General features: G+C 43.4%; 1 protein-coding gene across 5 annotated transcripts in view; it reads left to right on the plus strand.

Annotated features, from left to right (window-relative positions):
- ate1 (arginyltransferase 1) overlaps positions 1 to 23,334 on the plus strand; it is a 53,061-nt gene that overhangs the window by 24,250 nt on the left and 5,477 nt on the right. For 4 of the 5 annotated variants that reach the window (XM_019254594.2, XM_010739319.3, XM_010739311.3 and 1 more), the window contains 3 exons: positions 2,612 to 2,793; positions 6,600 to 6,699; positions 20,574 to 20,694. In XM_019254594.2, coding sequence (XP_019110139.2) covers positions 2,612 to 2,793; positions 6,600 to 6,699; positions 20,574 to 20,694 — 403 coding nt within the window. Of the gene's footprint in view, positions 1 to 2,611; positions 2,794 to 6,599; positions 6,700 to 20,573; positions 20,695 to 20,917; positions 21,008 to 23,334 lie in introns of all 5 variants that reach the window. The other variant, XM_019254595.2, reaches the window with a different exon arrangement.

A 23,334-nucleotide genomic window follows, 5' to 3' on the forward strand; every position in this document is an offset into this window, starting at 1 on the left:
TGTGGGGGCGTGGCAAATTTTGATGTTTCGCCATGAAACGGGAAGCACCTGCTTATGGGCTTGTGATGCTCAGAAATTCACAGAAATTGGCCTAATTCACCAGAAGTGGTCACATCTCACTAGAAATGTCAGTCTCAGGTCTGTGTGTGATAAAATGGCTCCATGGCCACATTTGAAAGAATCAAAGAAGCAGTCAGCAGTAAACATTTCAGCTACGTGTTCACACTTCGCAGCATGTGTAATGCTCACGTGTTTTCTGCCGGTGCCCCCCGACGTGCCACCCCCCCCCAGACAGGTGCACACGTGCCCGACCAATGCTGCTTGCAGCTTTAATTTGGTATTGCTTTACCTGAGCTCTGAGCTGTTGTTGCTACAGAAGAGAGAGGCTAGAGACTAGTTTAATGACTTTGATGTTCTTTGTATGTAAAGTGTCTTTGAATACCTAGTTTTAAATAAAATGTATTATTATTATTAGAGAGAGACTAGCAGCATAGTGAGTGAACTGTACTTTACATCTACAGTCTGCCCTTTCTCTCCCATGTCAGACCATCATTAGAGTCAGATCAGGCTCATTACATATCTTTGGATGGGATTTGCCAGAATAAGCTACTTTAACCAATCACAGCAAAGTCTCTAATAATATACCCAATATTAGGCCACTGTTTCTGGCAGTAGTAAAAGTCTATTCAAATGTCTCAGGTTGAAACAAACATTGCGTACACCACCTCCCCGCTTTGTCAAGCATACTGCTCACATAGCCCTACATTTAGGCCATATGAGAGCGATTTGGGGCTGCAGGGGAAGCTCTGGGGTGGGTTGAAGTGTTCCAGAGAATGTTTAGATTGTTGTCACAGTGGCAAGGACACAACCATTAAGCTGTCGTCTGAGGTGACGCACAGGTCAGTCAGACAAGATCGGCCTTGAACAGGGTATGAACTTACAAACAAACGTACAAACTCAGACAGCCTTTAGTTCCAATGCGCTGGCATTCACAATTCACATAATTGTGCTCCAACATGTATATTTGAGGTGGGGTACAACAACAACAAGATCGCCCTCTCTTACACACCCAGATCACCTTGAGCTTTTTCTTTTTGCTTACAACTTTTAAATGATACAGAGGGGCCCTTGACAAAGCCTCCAGTGTTTCTGGGTGGAACTTATGCCAAGAAATAACAGGCTGCCTGCTTACAGAGACAGACAGTTCCCCCTGCACCCCCCTCCTCCCCACACACACAGCCACATAGAGTGTAGTGCTTGCTCCAGATGTGGTGCCTGTCACCCTTCGATGCTCTGATCTCCTAATAACTGTTTTTTTTTTTCTTGATTCTTTCTTTCTTTTTTTGGCTGCCAGTCAGTCACACCTAATGTCTAGCAAACCCACATCACGTCTATCTCATATCATATGTCCTCTGATGTGGAGCAGCAGTTAGACAATTTAATCATCCCTTCCCACCGAACTACCCACACATGCACAAAAAAGATAAATGGACTCTGGTATACATTGTGTCAGACGGGTAATCAGACCTGAGTGTCCAAGCGTCTGAGCTACAGGGATGTCATTTTATTTTTACTACCAGCTCTACTTGAGAAAACCTTAAATGGTGAGGAATGTGGCACACAGTCACCCCATTGGTGATGTTCAGCGCTCTGGGGGTCACAGAGCTGCAGGGAGTGTGTGTATGTGTATGTGTGTGTCTGCCTATTTGGTCAGGTTTAATTTGGCCAGAGTGTGGGCCCAGTGGCGCAATGGATTAGCAAACTAGCTCTCTCAGTGTTGTGATAACTAGCAGCGTCTGCGCTACTTAACTGGGTCCAGATGAGTGTTGGTAAAGGAGCTGGATCCTGTTACTCATGTACTGAAGAAAGAGACACACACACACACACACACACACACACACACACACACACACACACACACACACACACACAAACCAATACCCTGGCTTAATATGACTTTTAACCCTAACCCCAAGCCTCTAGTCTTAAGCCTCTGTGAGAAAAACAGTGAAGTGACTTGATTGAAAAGCCCAGCATGTCGATCCCTATGAGAAACGCAACGTGTGTCAAACACTTAACTGTTTTATTAATGGGGTAGACTCAAGCAGGCGGGTGGATACCTACACCCACATTCTTTCATACCACATACAGAGAGAGCAGACACAGACATATAGGAGAAAGCTTGGCAACACTCCACCACCGCCTGGTCAAATGGATTTTGCTCATGCAGGGTCTTTTATTAAAAAGTCCTCTCCTGGAGTGTTTCTGTGGCCAGCCCTCCCCGGCCCCCTGCTCTGAGCTCCTGCTCTCACTCCACATTTGGGAGCCATTAGCAGGCTGAACGTGAGGCTACTGTACACCTCTACACATAATGCATGAGGCTTGGCAGGGAAAAGCCAGGCTTATAATACGCCATCATACAGGTGTGTGTGTGTGTGTAAGACAGAGAAAGTATGCTGCACAGAAAGTATAAACAGTCCTATTAAATACCACATTCTCATTGTGCTGTGATTTATTCATTATATAAACTATATTGCACACAAGAGTATGGATTGTTTCGACCATTGACCACCTCCTTTTACTGCTTGCCTCTCTTTGCCTCTCTCTCCAGGCCGAATATTCTCTAGATGGGCCCGAGGTGGGCTATGGCTCCTTCCACCAGCAATACTGGCTGGACGGGCGTATCGTGGCGGTGGGGGTGATCGATATCCTGCCTACCTGTGTGTCCTCTGTCTACCTGTACTACCACCCAGATTTTGCCTCACTGTCTCTGGGCTCCTACTCTGCTCTCAGGTCAGTTGCCAGGACTTAAACCAGCTTCATCATCCCTTTTCTGTTGTTTTGAAAGCCATCCCATAATTGTCGTAAATCAGTTGATGGTGGAGGAAAGAAAAACAGTTGAGTAATACCCACATGTAATATGTCTTAAAATGAACAGAGTAATGACTTGTCAAATTCAAAGTGTAGCTCCTCTCAAGAGGGGAATCGAGGTGATTCTTTCTTTTTATTCTTTGTTCTTTTTATTCTTCCTCCCTTTTCATTTGTCCTCCTCTTAACCCGCTCTCTCCCTGACTCTTGATCTTTCAGCTCCTCCCTAATTTTTATCTTTCCTTAGAACTGTATACCATAAGTGGCATAATGCTGCAGGTTGGGGGGAAAATACCTCTTTCTTTGCACTTGATTGGTTGAGGCAGTTCTCCGTTTGTGGTTCAGCTGACGACAGTTCCCTCTGCCAAGATGAAATAAGAGAACACACGCATAACACTACAGGCGCACATATCTGGAGTTTCCTGTAAAATGTAACCCAATAATGTGAGAAAGGCTTTTTAAAATATTTCTGCACAGATGTGGGAGGCTGGGTGATCTGAGCCTCAAAGTTTACAGGTGTCAGTATGTGAGTGCTTATTCATGTGCAGATCTGTAATCACACACTAAGTCAGCCCAGCAGTTAGGACAGACTCTGCTCATATAGAAGGGAACACCCTGGTCATCATAAGCACACAGCTCCCCATCACTTATTATTTTAAGGGTCTGGCTCCAAGAGTAACACAGAGTACTCGGTGTGTGGAGGAGGCCTTGGAGAAGGGAGCCAGCGGGACTAAAATCCTCCCGCTTGTTTACAGACACCAGAGTCCAGGCCTTTGATCGGGTCTGGACACTCCCTAGTCTGCTGGGCTTGGCTGACTCTGTCCAAAACTTACTGTACAGAATTCATGTACACACACACACACACCCACATATGCTTTAAAACTTAAAAAAAAAAAATCATGGTGGAATTGTTAGTTAAATATGGAGCAGAACTTTGTTTTTTCCTAGTAACAAAAAGTAATGGAAAGGTTATGGAAAAATGGGGAAAGTTTTGGAATTTCGAAGTACTTCAGTGGGGACCTTGATTTGTTGGACATGTTTATGCAGACGTCATCTGGGAAAACAGGCATAGAGTTGGATCATGTTACAGTTGTGGTTAAATGTGTATGTCAGTACAAAAACAAGTACAGCACTGGGTGTATTTTGGTCTTCTGTACATTAGTATGTGTCTGTGTGTCTGTGTGTGTGTGAGTACGTGTGATTCAGCAGTAAAAACAGGAGAGGGGGATGTTGAGAAATGTCTTGCAGGAGTGCAGCTCCTTCTGCCACAGAGGCCCCGGACAGGAGGAGGAGGAGGAGGAGGAGGAGAAGTAAAGAGGCACATAATGAGGTGCCTGAGGCCCTGTGTTCAGGAAACACAGCTGGTGTCCAACCTGGATCACTTTCTTATGGGGATGTCCTGATTATGTTGTTCTGATCCTCATCCAAGTCATCCTTAAATATTGAGTATTTTCTGATGCAGCATCCAGTCGAATACAGTACATGCATATTTTTCTATACATAATGAAGATAAAAAAAGAACTATTTAGATTATTGATACCCTTTAAAATAAATATAACCTGCATACCAACTTTCCATTAATATATTTTTTGAAATATTTTGTATTGTGTCACAGTGTTGTGGGAAAAAAATGCAGTTTCAATTCAAATGAATACTTTGCAGCAACACACCTGCAAAGTGTAGCAGAGCGAAGCAATGTTCTTTTAAACACAAATAGTCTGTACACACCGCAGTGCTGCTCACATATCAATGATTTAAACTCTAGGCCTATTTTGTGTTTGTGTGCTATTCAGTTCGCTTTAACTCACTTCGCTTGTACGGTTTCAGTGTTTGAGGGATCCTGATGGTGCATTTTTGACATTGCTGGGCCAGAGCAAACAAATGAGGGTCTGGAAATAAATCACAAAGATAATAATGATCAATCCTAAAATGCCCGAATTGGTCTAGTTCTTGATCCTGCAGACTGGCTTGGGACATTCATAGTTTTAGCTTTAGTTCTTATATAGTATACATTTATTTTTGTATGTGTGATATCAGGTCAGTTTCTGCAGTTAAATTAGCTTCTGTGTGCTTCCCATCACTAGTAGCTCAGTCTGCATATTACATCTAGCTAATCAACACTACTCTTGTAATGTTTGGTAATGAAATGTTTCCGCATGCATGCAACGCTGCAGTCAGCACCTCATGGCATGCACTATTATGGACCCTTTGTGTCTGGGTGTGTGTGTGTATGCACATCAGTATGAGGGAAGCTGTGCAGGAGCAGAGGGCTTGATAATTGGCTTGTGCTGGAGTGTCAGATGGCTGAAGAGGAGATAATGGCGGACTCAAGCTGCTGCCATGGGGGTGGAGGTGGGGGTGTGAAGGCCTCAAGTGGGGTGGGGGTGGGGGGAGTGGGGAGGGCTCAGGGCTTTTTGTGAATGGGCCCCTCGCCTCTCTTGACCCCCCTCCCCCAATTCAGGCCTGCCGGGAGCTTTTGTGGAGAGGGGATGGGAACCCAGGAACCTGGCAGCAAGCGGGTGACCTTCTAGCACCTCGCTCTAGCTGCCTCTCTTCTCCCTCCCTTTCTCTTTCTTGACCCTCCTCTTTTATATTCTCCTCCTGCTCTCTCTCTCCCTGTCTCTCCCCCTCCCTGGATTGGCCTGCTTTGTCCCATGTCTTATTTTTCAGTGCATCTATTTTATTTTCAGGCCTCTTTCTCTCTCTCTTAAGTATTGTAAGAAAGGGAATTCTCCCCCTTCATTTAAGCGGGTGAAACACACAGGGTGGAAGGAAGAGAGAAACAAAAAGGGAGAAGAAAGAGGAGCTGGAATTTAGTTATGGAATAGTGAAGGAAACAGCAGAGGGAAAGGGGAAAATAGGCTTTTAGAAAAAGGATGCAATTAAGGAAGAAACTATTGGGGAAAAATAAAGCCGGCAAGACATTTACTGTATTTGAAGAAGCTGTATAAATCTTCCAAGTCCTAAATCTTTATTTTACACGCTCTCTCTCTCTCGTTTTTCACCACCTTCTTTTCTGCCCAAGGGCTCAATGCCGATAGAGAGAAGGCAGTTGTTTTTGTGTAATGAAATGAGACCAAGGAAAGCTGTCTTTTTTGAGTGTGGGTGTTTACTTCCTCAGCTAAAGCACTGCTCTAGTTGGAGCTGCTAGTACCAATTTTATTTCCTAATGCCCTCATTTAAATGCTGGTGATATACTAGCTTGTAAGAAAACACATTTCAAGTTAGTTGTTTATGCCTAGACACTCCATTTTAGGTATGTAATATTAATTCATACATTCAAAATACTCTTTACTTTGTCTGTCTGACCTTGTCTGGTTTTCAGTGATGAAAACAACATCCAAACTGTTGATCAAATCTAGTGTCATTTATTTGGCTAACTGCATATGTATACACTTGTAGCTCAAACGTGATGCAAACGACTTGGCATCAGACGTCATATACATAAATTTAGAAAAGTAAAATCACCAGTCAGTTATGTGATCCATTTAACTGAAGCCCATGCCACTGTGTAAATTGCAAACATGATTACGCACCATCTGAAATTTAGAACACTGCAGTGCAGCATCTCCAAGCAGGATCAGCTGAAAAAGAGAGAGTGGTGCTGCTGTTATTGTAAGAAGCAATAACACCAACCTGGATGCAATATGTGCTCTTTCTGAAAGCATGAAGCCTGAACTTTTTTCTTACAGTACCTCTCTGAAAAGGTGTGTCTGTGTGTTTTGCCACAGGGAGATCACTTTCACCAGGCAGCTGCAGAAACAGTCCCCCAAGCTGTCCTACTACTACCTGGGCTTTTACATTCACTCCTGTCCCAAGATGCGGTATAAGGTATGCATTGGCTCACATTGACATGTACGACATGTTTCTCTTGTACTTCACTTTTTATATAAACACCATTGTAGGGTGTTATACTAGTATTACACTTTAATATTTTAATCATTTGGCAACAGCAAGAGGACTTTTGCAACACTAGTTGGACCTAGTGTGAGTTCAACATTCCAGACAGTGTAAATGCAATATCACATACCCCATGCCAACATTTCCTCTGATGTAACAGAATGACTGCCCACATCTTTACCTGTGCTCTGTTGCTGTATGACAACTGCAAGTGTGTGAACTTCTTGATACACCTAAATGCAAATGTGGAAAGTTTGTTTCCACGTTTGAGTTTGAAGCCTACACAAATCCTTCTTCGGCTGGACAATAAAGTAGATTAAAACAGTAAAATACATTATCACGTGGCAATGTTACTCTGTTGCATTGCACTGCTGTCATACACACTGACCTGTGCACACGTGCACAAGCAGTGTGTACCTGTTGTGGCTGAAAAATCCCACCACCCAAAGCAATGGTGCGATTTTTGCACTTTCTGCTGTCACTGAACCGGGGACAAAGACTCTTTCTCATAGTGAGGGGTGTCAGAGGTGTGAATTAGTTTAAGGTTACATGACCTCCTCACATTGGAGCATGTCAGACAGGTGGTATTCTCATGCACACGTGCACGCCGTGGCCATTTTATAATGGGAACAGCCAGAATTTACTTCAGGGTTGGTTTTCATTGTGTTTTGAGACAATTCGGAAATTAGAGCCCTGTGTCACGCCCTAATGGCATCACTGCTCTGTGTGCTCTTTTTCTTTTAATTTCTATAAACTGTTTACAACAACCCGTTTGTATGGATGTACAGCATTAAGCCCAGTTATGTTGTGTTTTCATTATTTGTTTATAATATTTCACTTAAAGTGTTGCTTTTTTTGTTCTGCTCCCCAGAATGCCTTCATGATATATGACTAACATTTTGACGTGGAAGCCTATTTCATGAGACGAATGTTTCTGCTCTATCTGTTTCACACTGAGCCTCACTCCCACTGCCTCTCTGTGTACGTGAGAGACGGTCAAGTTGTCTGTCTTACTGTTATCATGTGTGGAGGACAGACTGTAAAGTTCAGCAGTTTTATGGGCTCGTGAGGATATATGGCAGTGTCATTTTCAAGAAATGTATTGATCTCTGCACTATATACATACGTATTTCTCTTTTTCTATCTGTCCCCCCTCCACCCTGATCTGCTTCTGGCCTTTCAGAACATTAAAAAAACATGATTCCTATGATTACTTTTGCATAATGCAGGTTTCTATCTACCTGAAGAGACATTCAGTGTCCCAACTGTGTGCTCATAAAGCCAGAGGAAGACCAGCCCCCCCTCCCATCTCACTTTTTCCTATTCCAGTTTGTTGATATAGGTGCAAAAGCCTCGACAGGGGCCTACCTATGTGCTTTTCTCTCCCATTTCCACATGAATCTTGGCACCTGCTTTTATTCTTCATGTATTACAGTTTGGAATTGTGCTAACCATAAGTCTTTCCAACATAGTAACACATATCAGGTCTACTTTTTAGGAGACAACGGTTGATTAACAGGTTCAGCAGTAGGTTAACAGTGGATGCTTTACCTTTGAAGACAAATTGTTTGTAACAGTCCAAAGGTAGATCAGGGATGTGCTGTCAGAAATTGTTTGTCAGGATAACATGAGCATTCACATTCATTTTATGCTTAAATGCACATGGAAAAGTTATTATCCCTAATCAGCTGATTAGGAGGGATAAAAACAAGGGGAAATGTAAGTAAATTTGATGGGTTGAGTACCGGTACAGTCATAGACATAGTGTGAGAGCGGGGGAAAAGGGATGGAGGTACAGGCAAGGAGGAGAGAACGAGGCTGCTGAAGACATTAAAGGTTGAGAGAGAGAGGTCACAGTGGTGACGGCAGCTGTAACTCAAGAAGTAGCAGGAAGTATGCGACACACATGCACAGATACCTGCATATTTTTAGACGCTTTTTAGTGCGGTTGGAAACATTTAAAACATTTAAATGCTCCTGTGTGCATGTGCGTGCATATACATGCACACAGGAGCCACAACTCACAAATATACTCACATCAAACACCACTTGAAGCTTCAGGAGGATGGTGAAAGAAAGCAGCCTTTCCAAGTCCATTAGTTTGGCCAAGATTTACCATTCATCCCTTCTTTCTAATTCCTCTATTTCTCTGTCATTTCATTCAGATGTTCCCAGAGCTTGTTCTTGTCCATGGGAGCCTGATGTCTTGTTGGGGATTATGGCAAAGTGCCACATCTTTTTATCCATTTACATCTTGTTTTGTGGCTCGCGTTGTGCTTTGCCCATTGTCTCAGTCTGTGTATGGAATGCATGTGAGTGTGTTTGCTCTGTTTATGTGTCTGTGTGTTGAATCTTGATCACACTGTTTGTCTGAGAACGCTGTTACCACAGCACCAAACCCTCCCTGCAGTGGTATTTACCCCCCCGCCCCCCAACCCCCATATCTGTTCTGGTGTGTTTGCCTTTGCAGCGTGTTGTTCACAACCACCCCACTTCTTCCTATTTTACCCTTGGGGAGGAACACAGAACAAGGGTGAGAAGGTTGCCCAGTTCCCACCTTTGGGCTCTCACACTCCCACAGAAACACACCCGCGCTCAACCACACTCTCACCACATGCACAGTGTCTCGCTCCATTGTCTAATTTGCATATGAGCCCAAGTAGTTCATTAATGCACAGACATACTGTGGAATTGTTCAAGTCGCTAAGATGGGGAGCCCCTAAACTTCACTGTTATTGTGTTGGAGGTTTACTGGTTTCTGGATCTCAGTCCTGCTGCTTGCCTCTTTAAGGACCAAAACACCAGCACTTGAACCCTGCTGGACACCACTCAAACCCCTTCAACACCACTCCCTCTCTTCATTTTACCCACATATCCCCTCCTTTCCTCACGCCACTTCTTTAGCTCTATGTGCCCATCCTGTTCTGACACCAAATTCCCACTAATGTGGATTTAAAAGATTTAATAATATGTTTCTGCCCCTCCATGTGGGCCTACTGTTTGTATGATGTATGATTATCAGCTTGTAAACCCTTTACAAACACACATCACAGACAAACCCTGCTCTAACACTTGTCACCTGTTGTAATCAATGTATTTTTGTGTTTCTGCTGTCAGCAACTGCTCAACTGGAACAAACTGATTTGATTAGGGGGCTCAGTATGACAGCCTGTAACATGTATGACCCTTGTTCAAATCTTCTATGGTGAGTGAGGGTGTTGAGTGTCCAGACATGCAATTTAAAAATTGGTTTCTCATGATTAAATTTTGTCATTTCAGTTTAGACAACAAAGTTTTAAAGAACAATCTGAACACTATGTGTGTAAGATGGACTTCAATTTGAGAAATGTGTTTCTAATTTATCTACATTTATTGCATGGATGTGGCCTGAATTTCAGTTGAAGCTAGTATTGCCTTAACTCGCCTTAGTGCACAAGTCTGTACATTTTACAAGTATAGAAAAACAACAGAAGAGAGTACACACAATAGTAAAAGTACACACTCACACACAGGTAATAATATTAACATGACAACATTAAAAACCAAGCTCATAGAACTGTAATAGGGTTGGAGGAGTTACGTGTCAAGGAGGAAACACAGTCATTTATTCATTTTACTTGTGCTGAGAGAATACTACAAGCATCTAGCTGTCTAAAACCAGTTTCCTCTGTGGAATTTCAGACGATGGTTCATACAGTACTTTCATTCCCTTAGGAGCACTAGAATTGCATTGTTTATGTAACTGACTCCAGCAGCATTGTGAAAGTCTTTTTATGTTGACTCTATATAGTTTTCACAGACAGAGAGAGTTTTTAACGCTTGTAGTAAGGTAACACTTTCTGAAGCTTCTGTCTGAGTTGTTCTTTTGTCTGTCCTGTCCCATCATATCCTCCTCTTGCATGTGTATGTTAAGGATTTAGCTGTGTGAGGCTACAGTGTAAGAGTGGACTGACTCGTCTTTATCCGTGTTTTCCATTTTGAAGTATTCTTGAGTTCTGAGTTGGGAGGAAAGTCCTTTCTGCCAGGTCACATCTCTGCATGGCCAGGGGAACAGCTCCATGTGCGATGGGTTTAAAAACTTCTTAGCATTGCAAAAGCCTGGACATGGCCCTGCAGAGCAGCCCTAAAGTGTCCTAGAAGACTTGGAGTCCAGCCAGGAATAGGGGGTTGCCTGGCCAGTGTCAGACCCTCTCCTTTGTTCTTAAAGCTGGGACGGAGCGTCCCACAGGCCCTTGCTGGTTTGGCTGGTGGGTTTAGGGTTAGACGTGACATCCTGCCCCTGGCTCCTGTCCCTGGTCCTTTGGCCCTCCCTGGCCCTCTGATGTTGAGCTGTAGGGAGCATAAGGTGAAGCTGTTGGAGGCTAAATGAGACCAAAGGTCTTGGCCCTTCTGCCATTCTTCTTTTTTTTCACATTGCCTCTCATGTGTAGCTAAAAGTCATCCGAATTAACTGCTCTCGTGAATTGATAGAGTAACTGACACTCTGTGGCTTTAGAGATACATACAGCGTTATGTAGCTTGTTTGGAGGGATTGTGGTCATTTGTGAATAAACACATAGAAGTGTATTGCAGGTTTCAGAGTGTGCCTGGTTACAAAAGTGCACACACATTTCTTGGGACTCTCCTGACAAAAAAAACAAAGCCTGTCAGTGCATGCTCAGTAAAGTTTTGGCACCATCAAGACATTGCAGCCATAATGCACCTTCTTATAGTACGTGGGGTTGAGTTAAACTCTTGACATGATCTGCCTTAGCATGTTCAGCTGAATGCGTCACCCCTGTACTTCACCTTATGCTGTTTTCTCACCATGTTTTATTTGCTTGTCCTCCAATAACTCCACCATCAGGTTCCACGGCTCACAAAAAACAACTCAGAGTTTCATTAGCTTTCATTTGATACATTTACGCTTTTTATTTTGGATGTACAAGGAATAAGAGATCAGTGCCACGTTGTAGTGATTTTCCATTTCTTTGCAGAAGTGTGTGTATGTGTGAGCACTTGCCCGTGTCGTTTATTTTTAAGCACTGAATAAGCAGACTTTGATGATAACAAACGAGGCGCTCACCCACTTGGCTTTACCGATCTTGCAGTACCTGGTCTTAACAGATCAAGCACTTTTCGAGTGTGGCATGCATGCACATCTACAACACACGCACGCACACACACACGCACACACTTATAGAATAGACACAGACAGAATACCCAGTTATACCCAGTTGGTAAGGGAGTGAGGGAGTTACATGAAGTGGCGCTTACTCTTGTTATTATTGTTCACTGTGAAAGAATGTCTCACTCTGAGCCCAGGAAACCATTAAATTTTCCACAGAGAGGAAGAAAGCAGGAGTGAGCAAAATGAGTGAAAGGAGGAGGAAGAGGACAGATGGAGAGAAAAAAAAAACAGGAGTGACAAAATGTGTGCCAAATGAGAAAAGGAGGCAAGATGAAAAGGATTATTCGTTTCCCGGCGGTACTTCACTGACTTTTAAAGAGCTCTTTTGCAGCAGCTGCACCTCCGTTCCCTTTCAAACCCAACTCCTCCTCACCCACAAACAACAAACACTGTCAGAGAGCCGGTCAGTTCTCTAGCAACAGCCAGCAGTTTTCCACATGGCCAAAGCTTTTGAATTCAGTGGACCTGAAATGAATCCATCCAGGTGTCAGCCACTGTGTGGAAGAGTATGTTAGGGTATGACTGATGAAAGAATTTCAAGTTGGTTTCAGTCAGTTGCTGCTATGCTATGCCTGAAGTGTGTGTGCCTGCAGGCTTTTCTGTCACCTGCTGCACAAGCTTAGTTCTCATGACATGAATTGGGCATGACACAGTGCCTCCCAGCTCAGGCTTGTACCTCAGACCTCATTTTCTCAAGATGCACAAACGCTCACCTGCGCACGCATGTTTGTTTTCAAAGTTGAAGTGTGATCAGTACTAAAAGTCTCTCATACCTACATTCCTTTTCTCACTGATTTAATTTCAGTTCAATCAAATCAATCCTGGAAAAGAAAACCAGTGCTCAGCTTTCTGTATCATTGCAGTGCCATCAATAACCAGCAGTGTATTTTAATGTAATGAATCTCTCCTTCAAACAGTCCGTCTACTCTTCAGGTACGCAAGTTGCAGGTTATGACATGCTAAAAGGCTGTGAGCCACATCTATCAGGACTCTGCATGCATGTTATTTTCACTCAGGGGGCCCATTTAGACAGTATGTTATGTGTATGTGTGTGACCTCACATTCTGTGTGTCACGTGTTGTACATCTGGGAAGATTAAGAGTGACAGTGAGTGAGTTTGAGGCATCTAGAGGTGGGTGTTTCTCACCGAGGCCCCCATCCCTGCATACCATGCTACAGTACACAGCTTCTTTTTTATTTTTTTTTATACACAATTTGTTCATGAGGACATTCATTTGTTTATGTTTTGCTCTTGGCGTAAAAATTATAACTCTTTGACATGTATTTAAAAGCTTTACAGTGAACGTGATGTTTATGTTGAACTGTAGGTTTACACAGGTCCAGGCACAGTATAGCCAAACCCTTTTCTCCTTCTGTCCCTCTTTTTGTTTCCGTTCTTCTTTCAGCAACTGTTTAAAGAAACCAGCCACCATGCTGGTTGGGATGAAAGATTGATAGAGAGACTGAGCAAACTTTCAGCTGATTTTATTCCGAGATAATTCAGCCTAATGTTATCACTGTGCTAGCAGGCAGGAATGGTGCATATTTTTTGCTGTGGCAAGGATCTCGTTTCTCCAATCGTCATATCTCCATGCTAAGATGCACTAAGTCCGGGATGTCAAGACGGCTCAGATGGAGGTGGTATAAAGTTACTGTGGGGAGGGCAGTGTTCCATGTTGAAACTAATGGCCTTTTTCAGGTGTTTACCCTAATAGATTTATTTCTTTAGCCCTCTCTTTGTTTTTGCTCTGCCATTTTCCTGAGATGAAGCAATATTGAGTTGGTTTTAGAAGGCATTCTTCTACCATGCCAGTAGCATTACCTTCCAGCAGTCCTCATGTTACAAGACCTGTGTCCATCAAAATAAGATCAAACCCAACCGATCCCATTTTCACCCTCTCTGTGAAATTTATAAGCCAAAGCATAACTCCTTTGTTGCTTTCCAACTCTCTCCCCTCCCCCTGTCTTAAATGGAGCCCTTCTGACAGGAATGGTTTTGTTTGATTTAGCTCGACAGGAGACCACCAACAGTGCACCTCTCAGCAGAAACATTTGTTTAAAGTTTTTTGATAATTTCTCTTCTCTTTTATGCCACATCATCTCCTTTTTTCTGCCCTTGTGTCTTTGCACGGTTGTGTTTTTAACAAATCATTAACAGGCTACAGCGCAGTCTGGGGGCAACCACTGCTTGGCACCCCTACGAGGAGTGCTGACAGGGTGAGGCTCTGAGGGAGCAGAGTTCAACAGGTCAGGTCAGACGATTCAGTCTTGCTGTGTGTGGAAGGATGGAGTTTTAGGGTGGGTGGGGGGGGGGGGTTAGAGGGTGGTGGCAGAGTAAGAGCGAGATGAAGGTGTGAAGGTCACAAGGGCGAAAATGAGAGTTTGGAGGTGTGTCATGCTGAGCAGATCCAGAGCCCTCTAGCTGCCAGCCTGAGGTGTTTGCCTTGCCATTAACTTCACCACTATTTATTTTTCAAACCTGCTGCAGCTGCGCCACTTTGTCTGAAACGCCTGGTTTCTTTCTGGCAAGGTAATGCATTCAGATCTTTGATAAGCACTACTGGACTGAATGAGCTTGCCTCATAAACACAGTTCGACATTTATTAACATACTGGGTGGAGGGCCTCAGGTTTGGTCTTGAAGTTAGAAGTTTGAGGTTGAGCTGTAAGATTAGGGACTGCAAGTCAGTAAGCTGTGGTCTATGTCAGACAGGCGTAACAGCTCGCCTGCCCATAAAGACCAGAGGAGATAAAGAGATAAAAGTGCCCAGTCTGTGAGCTGATGCCCATAAAAGCGCTGCCATTGGTTCTCAGGGCTCCGTCGAAATGCGATCCTGTAAAAATATTTTCTCCTCATTAACCTGTCATCCGTGGAGCCGTGACGCATAGCCAGGCGAGGGAGTGCTGGGACGGGGCAGGGTGGGGTAAGGTGGAGGGATATTGTGTGGGGGGGGGTTTCTAGGGGCCCAAGAGGGAGACTCACGGGCCTGGATGCTTTATTTGAAGGTCGTCCTGTGGTAATGTGTTGAGTAGGGTGAAAAGGCCTCGGTGGGCCCCGAGTGTTTAAACAGCAGCAGTTAGCGTAAATCTCCCAAAACGCAGACTCCAGACATGTTAAGGGCGCTCACACAGACCTCAACACACACATGCACACACACACACACACACACATATATGTACATATTGTCACAGACAGTGATGAAAGTGTGTCTGTGTGGGCGAAGCAGCTTGTTTGGACATGTCTTTCATTGGTGCTGTCCCCCTGTCCAGCCTGCTTGATTTCTGGTGTTATTTGTCTAGCTGTGTGTGTGTTTGTGCGAGCTGTGCTGTTTACGTGTGTCCATCAGCAGCAAGAGGCCACCCCCAACAGAACAGCCATGCCCACTTGTCTGGGCAGAATGTATATGTTTCAACAGTCTTAGGATGATAGAGGGAGGGTATTGTGAAAGCTTTATGTTTGAGAGAGAGTGCGGATGTCAGGATCAGGTCCTGTGTTTATTGCTTTTTGACTTGAGATTGGCTCAATGCGACCCCGGGTCAGAGTGCTAGCCCAGGCCAACTTAGGTTAGATCTGGTCGGCTTTCGGTCACACTAGGCCTCTTTGTGTACACTTCGAGTTCGGGCTTGTCCCGTGTGACAACCAGTTGAATAACATATTGCGAAGAGTGCACAAATGTGACATGGTGACCGTATTTGTCTGTTTGGGTCAAATGTCCATGTTCTATGGAGAGTGCCTGACAAATACGTAATCCTGACATAATATCTATTCACCATTGTTCATTGCTCAACCTCTTATGTTGTAAAACAGGCTCCTTTTGTATTGCATGGTATTTTGGGTGATATATCTCCTGACAGAGACAAACAGAGCAAAGTCTCACATTAGTGACCTCATCTACTCCACGACCAGCCTTACATCAAACTGTTGGAGACACTCTGTCTCATATTGAAGTAGGTGTTCAGTTGACCAGTAGATTACTGTATAACTTAATGCACTGTGCTGTAGAGATTTGAGCTTTACTGATACTGTTATCAAGAATAGACCCATTGAGGCTGCATTTAGACGTTCTGCACAGTGCCTGGCTTGAGTACACACATACACATAAAGGGACACCTCAGCTAGGGGTAGGGTGGATGAAAACTCAACTGGAGGAAATCAGCAGCAGATGTGGTGTAAAGTAATGCAGATGGAGGCAGGGAAACCCTCTTGCTAAGACACCAAATCCACCTCCTGGTCTTTCCTCTACCAAGTTCGAAAAAAGTCTCCCTCTGAAGGAAGATTGTATAGTGTCTTAAATTAATCATATTATCAGTTGGCAGTAATGAAAGATATTGCTATTAAAGTAATAGAACGTAAGGAAATGATGCTAAGTGATGCTAATTCTGCTGGCAGCATCTCAAACTTGTACTCATTGTCTATGTAAGTCTGTGTAATCAGATTATAATGAAAAAATGCTCAGCATTATTTTCTAAACCCTGAGTCAGCGTCTTCTTATTTTACCTGACCAATGGTCCAGAACCCGAAGATATTCAATATGCAATGATATGAAACGGCAAAGCGGCCAATCTTCACATATGAGAAGCTGAAACCAGAGAGAACAATTCAATGTTTTGTTTCAGCCCTACATGTTATCATGTTGCGTTAATCCATTAATTTGTACATTTAGCTATGCTTAATATTGCTACCCAAACTTATTACAGAAATATTCCTCTGTTTGCTCCACCAGAAGCATAAAACACTTGTGCTCTGATAAAGACTGGCCTGGAAAAATTAAAGTTTTAATTTGACTGGTAGTAAACTGAGTCAGAACTGGAGTTTGATATGTAGTTGTGTTTTGATCTGTCTACCCATTCAGGCAAACCAGAGATGTGAAAGTCACTTTTGTCTCTTCCTTGATGAAAATCTAGAGTCTGAACTCTACAAATACCAAACTCATAGTCAGACAGGGAGGAAGAAAAGAAGCAGAAGGCAAAAGAGGTGTAGGTTTTCATGAGGATTCCTTGGCTGCAGTGAAGCCCTCGATTTATGTGTCTGATTAATTGCTTTTCGTATAAATCATTGGTATGAGCCTGGGGCATCGCTCCCTATCATGAGGTGTGTGAGAAAACAAGACAGACATGGTGCACAATGAAGCAGAGTAACATGGTGACAGTTGTGTGTTTGAGTTGGCAATAAAGTTAACTATGACAGCAGGGCCTCTGCTATCTGTATGTGTGTGAAGTCTGTGTGGCCTGAAAAGAATGAGTGATGCTGTGTCACAGAGGGGCTCGCAGTGATAATAGATCTGCAAAGTATTGTGTAACTGCATGTCAAGCCCTGTTCAGATATGTGTTTATTTACTTAGGTTGTGTATTTGTTTACACTCGGGCAGCTTGTTAAAGTTCAGTTCATTGGGAAGCCTGCACTGTAGAAGATTGGTTTCCTATAAACAGTTACCTCTGTACGTTAATTAACAAACTTGCAGCAAAACAATGGATTAAAATGTGTGAGTGCGTCCTTTCACTTGTAAATGTACAATTTCCATTTTGTTTCCCCTCTTTTATTTGACACAGCTCTTCATTTCACCTCATCTGTCTGTTTTTCTCTTCTCTCCATCTCAGCCTCTGTCTACTTTGCTCTTCCCCCATTTCTCTCTCTTTCCAAACCCCCCCCATCTTCATCCCAGACTTCCAACATCCTCTCTTAGAGCTGGGCCCCTCCATCCTGGCACTCATACCACTCCTATCACTTCCATCAGCTTGCCTCAGACCATGTCTCAGTGATGTTAAATACCATCCCTTTACTCATCTGCACCTAATTTTCTCTCGTCCCTCCCTGTCTCCCTTCTATCTCCCCGCTCATTTCTCACACCACTGATGGCAGCCAAGTCCATGCGCCGAAGTTAGTACATGTTTCCTTCTTTCTCCACTTGTTTTTTACATCCTCGGCCTCTGTTACGGTCTCTCTGAACGAGCCTTTCAGAAGTCATCAGTCATCGGGCATCACCTCCATATCCGTCTGAACGTGCAAGTGCAGAAAACAGGGAAAGATGGAGGGATGGTGATGGATTGGTTTGTGTGGGAGGTGCTGAGCGGTTTGAAAAGGAGGAACTGAGCCACTTGAAGAGAGGAGGACCAAACCAAAAAGATCTTCATCATCTCAAAATCTCCAACTTATCTGTTGAGCAGCTGGGTAGCCCACTGAGTGGACACATTAAAAAATCTCATTTCATTTCATTCTGGCCATTCGAAAGTAGTTGCTATCACTCCTCATGGCCTCTTTACACCACTTGCTGAGCTAACAACCACTCAGAAACATATATTTGTAGGAATAGGCCATTTCAATTTCATCTATTAGATTGGCTCTTACTCTCTGCACATCAGTCCTCTCTCTCAAAGATCAAATTTTTAGGAAGCCATTACCGCATTCTCTGCTAGTATATGTAACTGTTAGATAAAGAGATGGATATGGTGAGCAAGCTGACGCAAAAGCAGAAAACACTGGTTTGAAAAAGAGCCAAGGAAGCTGCAGGGGTAGCTGTGAATTACAGGGCCTTCAAGCCAACCTGGGGAAGAGAGAAAATAAGAGGGAAGATAAAGAAAGTCAGTGGTGAGCTCAGTCTTCACTTTCACTCCAATAAAGAAAGGAAGCTGACAGATAGGCTGTGGCAAACCAAGCTTTTCTTTTCCCTCTTCTTTCTTCTTTTCTCTCTCCTCTGTCCAGACCACTAATAGCTGTGTCCTCTCGTACTCCTCTATCCTTCTCTTCATCCTTTACTCTTTTCAGGGGGAGAATTGAGGAATTGTGCCAGTGCCATGACCAGACTCTGTCTCTCATTTTGGTTTGATAGGCCTGTCTTTCTGTTGAAACTTTACAGCAGAGGACTGCATATATCATTTCGGACTGTTGACATAAAACAAAGGCCTCTCACAAATACACAACTGTTTTTCTTTAGGGAATAATAGCCTCCCCAAAGGTCTCTCTTCTTTGCATGTCTGTCTCTCTCTCTCTCTGTCTGCTTCATTCACACCTCTGTCTCTTCTACTTTTCTCCCTTCCACCCTCCCTCTACTCATCCGGTCAGGTTGAGTTGAGGTGCAATGTCAGGCTTATAGTGGAAAGTATGTACGTCTCTACTGCTGAGCAGATGTGTGTGTGTGTGTGTGTGTGTGTGTGTGTGTGTGCTACATATAGAGGTATGTCCTCTGCGGTGTTGAAGGAGTCTATAGAGGTGAGGCAGAGTGTGAGAGTGTCATGCTGACTGTGCTGACAGTTGTAGAAGGCTGTAGGTTGTTGGGACACGGAGAGCATCCGATCAATGTGTGTGTGTCCATTGCAGCTACAGATGCATAGCATTCCACTACCACCCATCTGTTAGCAGAAGCACTTAAAGCATGTTAGTGTCTTTTGCTTCACTCTGAATTGCCTTTTCCCTCCTTACAGCCTGCACCTCAGTCTTGGCCTATGGATTTAGTGATACATTTTGGCATATCTCCCATTCCCCTTTCCTTAATCGTGAGGCAGAGTTAAAGGATGGCTACAGATGAGGAATCTGGCTTGAGGGGAATGCTGGAATATGATTGTATCCCTCAGATCCTTCTGTTTTTTATTGTTCAGAGCTGCCTAGTTTGTTCTCATGGCATCCTATCGTGCATGTAAAAACAGGCAGCATATTTTCCATATAGGCCCACTGACAGATTGGGTCATGGTCACAGCACTTGTATAGCAACAGCATATTCCAGAAATGGTATTTCCTTTGTCTTGCTTATTTTGAGTTCATAGTGCCATCTGTGTTTTTTCTTTTTCTTGTTCGTGTTCATGAAATGTTGGAGTCTTTGTCCTACGGTTTAATGTCTCAAAAACTATAAATATTAGTGTGTGTACTGAGATGGTGCAGCCTGTTGCAAGAGCCTGCTTGTTTACAGAACTATCTCGACAGTTTGCGTTTGTTTGGAGCCATGTGATAGAACACAGGTCACTGATAATGGAGTCTCCTCCTCCTTTCTGTTCATTCAACCCCTCACTCATTTCTTCCCCCCCCTGTTTGCCCTGCAGCTGTTTTTGTTCAGCTTGGTTTACTTTCAATCCAAAATGTTAGGTCAAATACAGACTTGTACCCATTTCACAAGCACACGTTGCACTATGCTAGTGTGTTTACATTTCCTGCTCAACACCGCAGACAACGTAGCACTGACACAGAGAAAACATGGCTCAAACAAAGAACCTTAACAGAGCTGGAGTTTGATCCAGGCCTCAGCCCTGATCCAGACCCTGAGGTCAGTTTACAACATGTCAAACCTTTACCCCTAAAAGGTCAAGGATCATCAAGGGTATAAAACCTTTTTTACAGAGCATAATGCTGAAAAGTTGCAGTTATCTAATTATTAAATTGTTGTTTTATTGTTGTTGTTGTATTGTTTTGGACAATAAAATTTATTGTCAAGCTGTAAAAAATTCCTGCCTCTACTACATATCTTTGTTTGATAACCACACTAAAGTGATCATTGCAAAAATTCTGCATTTATATGTGTATATATGTCTCTGACCCAAAATTCCAGTATTGGTTGTGATCTGATTTTCTGTTGATGAGTCATACAATGATAAATTGAAATGTTCTAGCAGGAGGAGTAACCCTCTCTTTGTCTCTTTTTCATTTCCAGGGGCAGTACCGGCCTTCAGAACTTCTGTGCCCAGAAACCTTTGTCTGGGTACCAATAGAGCGATGCCTACCCCAGCTGGAGAACTCCCGCTATGCTCGTTTCAACCAGGATCTTGATGCAGGTACAATCATGCAACACTTCACTCTCCTGTCATCATTATCCATTAGGGTATTGCATATCTGAAGCTGGAAGAAACATTTTGTAACATCACTAACATACTGTCCTGATGCTGTGATTCTTGGATCCTCCGTACACACCATTCTGGATGAACCCTTGAACCTCGTGTTAACGTCTGATCCGGTTTCACTGTGATGGTGCATTGAAAACGGTGGTCTTACTCCAAGGCAGCGCACACTCTCTGAACAGGGGTAAATGGAGAGCCGGCAGCTCTGATCACACAGCCTTCTCCCCAAACGATCCCTCAGCGTGATCAGGTCAGAGCCAGCGATGTCATTATGAAAGGACCATGTAGCCATTAGATGAATAGTGATATCAGCAATAATAAACCACATGCGGAAGGTAGACTGGCAGACGCCCATTGCTTGGACTAGCGGGGTGAGAGATGGGGGCCAGGGAGAGTGTTTAATAGAGTGTAAGAGAGTTTGAAAGTTTTGAAAGGCGAGTTTTGTATGATTTTCTGCATAGGTGCATAGCCAGAGAAAATGATACATTTTCTGTCTCCCTCTATTTCTTAAACATGCTATGTGTAACTCCTGGCTCCAGACCAGAGCATTTCATCTCCCACCGCTGATGCAGTGACACTGTTCAAGATTGTTTACAGTTACATATGCATCAAAAATGTATAGCAAAGTTTCCAACCTTCCAGTCTTGCCTCATCTAATAACGGTAATGCAAAGTGGGTACACTTATGACTGCGTCATCATTTCTGTTTTTTCGCATTACTTGCATGAGTAACTATGAGCTGCTACTACTATGAACCACAGAACCCGCGTGCTATGGCAGTATGAACCCAAAATAAACAGATTTCGCATTAAACAGATCCAAAGTATGCTGAAATAACTACATCATGATGCATTCATACTATGTCAGGTCTGTAAGACATGTAAGAAAACAACTTTTGAAATACTTATTTTCCCAGCAAAGTTTGGATTAATCACACTAGCTTGGTTCAGTACAACCAATAGCTGGAATCCAGTAACAGGCACATTTTTTCAGAACTTATCATGTAGGCCAACCTCCTCTCTTACTTTTCTCCAAGCGATCTCCTTTTTTGCAGTTCTCTGTATAAATATGAGGTAGTATCACCGCAGCTGCAGACTGCAATTTTAGACAGGTTGAGAAATGAGAGTAAAGATAAATCCACTTTTTAATCCCAAAAGTTTAAAAAATAAGCTCTGAGCTGTCCTCCCAATGGTAAACGGCTCCGGATCAGAGCAGGATCTGGCCTAACTCCAGGTATATACCTCAAGAAAATCCAACTCTGCCCTGTGCTCTCTCTCAGAGGTCCTCTGTGGTCAGCAGCTATCTTTCAGGAAGCAGTGGATCTGTCCTTCAACTTAACCCGTTCCCTATCAATCTCACTATGGCCCCTCTTGATGGGCATGGGCTAGCTGGTTAGGATGCAAACTTACAATACATAGATGTCTTTGACATAATGTCCTTGTTACTACTTCACATTCTGTTGATAATATTAGTTCATTTTCAAAATATCTTATACGTTGCACCTTTAAAATCTCTTTCTGCTCACTCTCCTGCGTTGATTCTGTTCATTTTCATGCTCTAGGTGGTTTGAGGTGAGTATGCAGTCAAATTCCTATGGCTCCCACTTAAACCAAACTGAAATAGTTTGCATCATATTACTCTGCATGCTGAACAGAAAGACTTTCACCTAACTTAGACCGACTCAGTCCGAAGGTTATGACACTGCTCAGCTGCAAAGGTTTACTGTATGGATACAGTATTATAGGAATTATTGAAGGAGGTGACTGGAGACTGTCGGTACAAGTGCGTATAGTGCACAGGGTTTAATAAAAGGGTATGTGATAAAATTGATTTTATAGAGATGGGAGGAGGAAAGGAGGGAGGCTGATGGCTGTATGCTGGCACTCGGACAGAGGAAAGTATAATAAACAATAGATAGATTGACAGAGGTGGAGGAAGTATGAGGGATATATGAATGTGGAGAGACAGCTTAAGAGTTTGTTGTAGTGAGGTCATACTTGTACTTGGTGCCATGCAGAGAGGGAAAAAAAACAAACACTTCAAAATGTTCTCTGGCACAGATGCCTCTTTCCTCTGTCCCCTTGTGCAGAGGTCAGGTTCTGCAATGAGGTAAGAGTGCACCATCTATAAAGAATAGAAATCTTAACACATGTCGTAAGGAAATAAGGACTATTTAAGGATTTTCTTGATTTCCTGGCTAGCTTTTGTTGTTGACTCAAGTGGCGCTGGAAGCACCACACCCAAGAGGAATGAGGACATTTAAAAGACCATTAGTAGGATGGTCATTTACAACCTTTCCATTAACAGCTTAGCCAGTGGTGGGTCTGACATTTTCTTGTCAATCATAACACTAATCCCTGAGTAGGCACAAATTACTGAGGACAAAGTGGTGATCTCAGAGTTAGTGATTCTCACTGTGGTGAGTGTGTTTGTGTATCTGTGGCTCTTGTGGTGCCTGCATTCCTGCGTGGACTGTTGATCCTGTACGGGTCTGAATATTATTTCAGGCCTAACTGTTCGAATGCACTGTCACTGTGTCTCAGTGCTAGCTGTCTTTGATGGTTAGCTCTCAGGTCTG

Source organism: Larimichthys crocea, chromosome III, assembly GCF_000972845.2.
Source record: "Larimichthys crocea isolate SSNF chromosome III, L_crocea_2.0, whole genome shotgun sequence".
NCBI classification, from domain to species: domain Eukaryota; kingdom Metazoa; phylum Chordata; class Actinopteri; family Sciaenidae; genus Larimichthys; species Larimichthys crocea.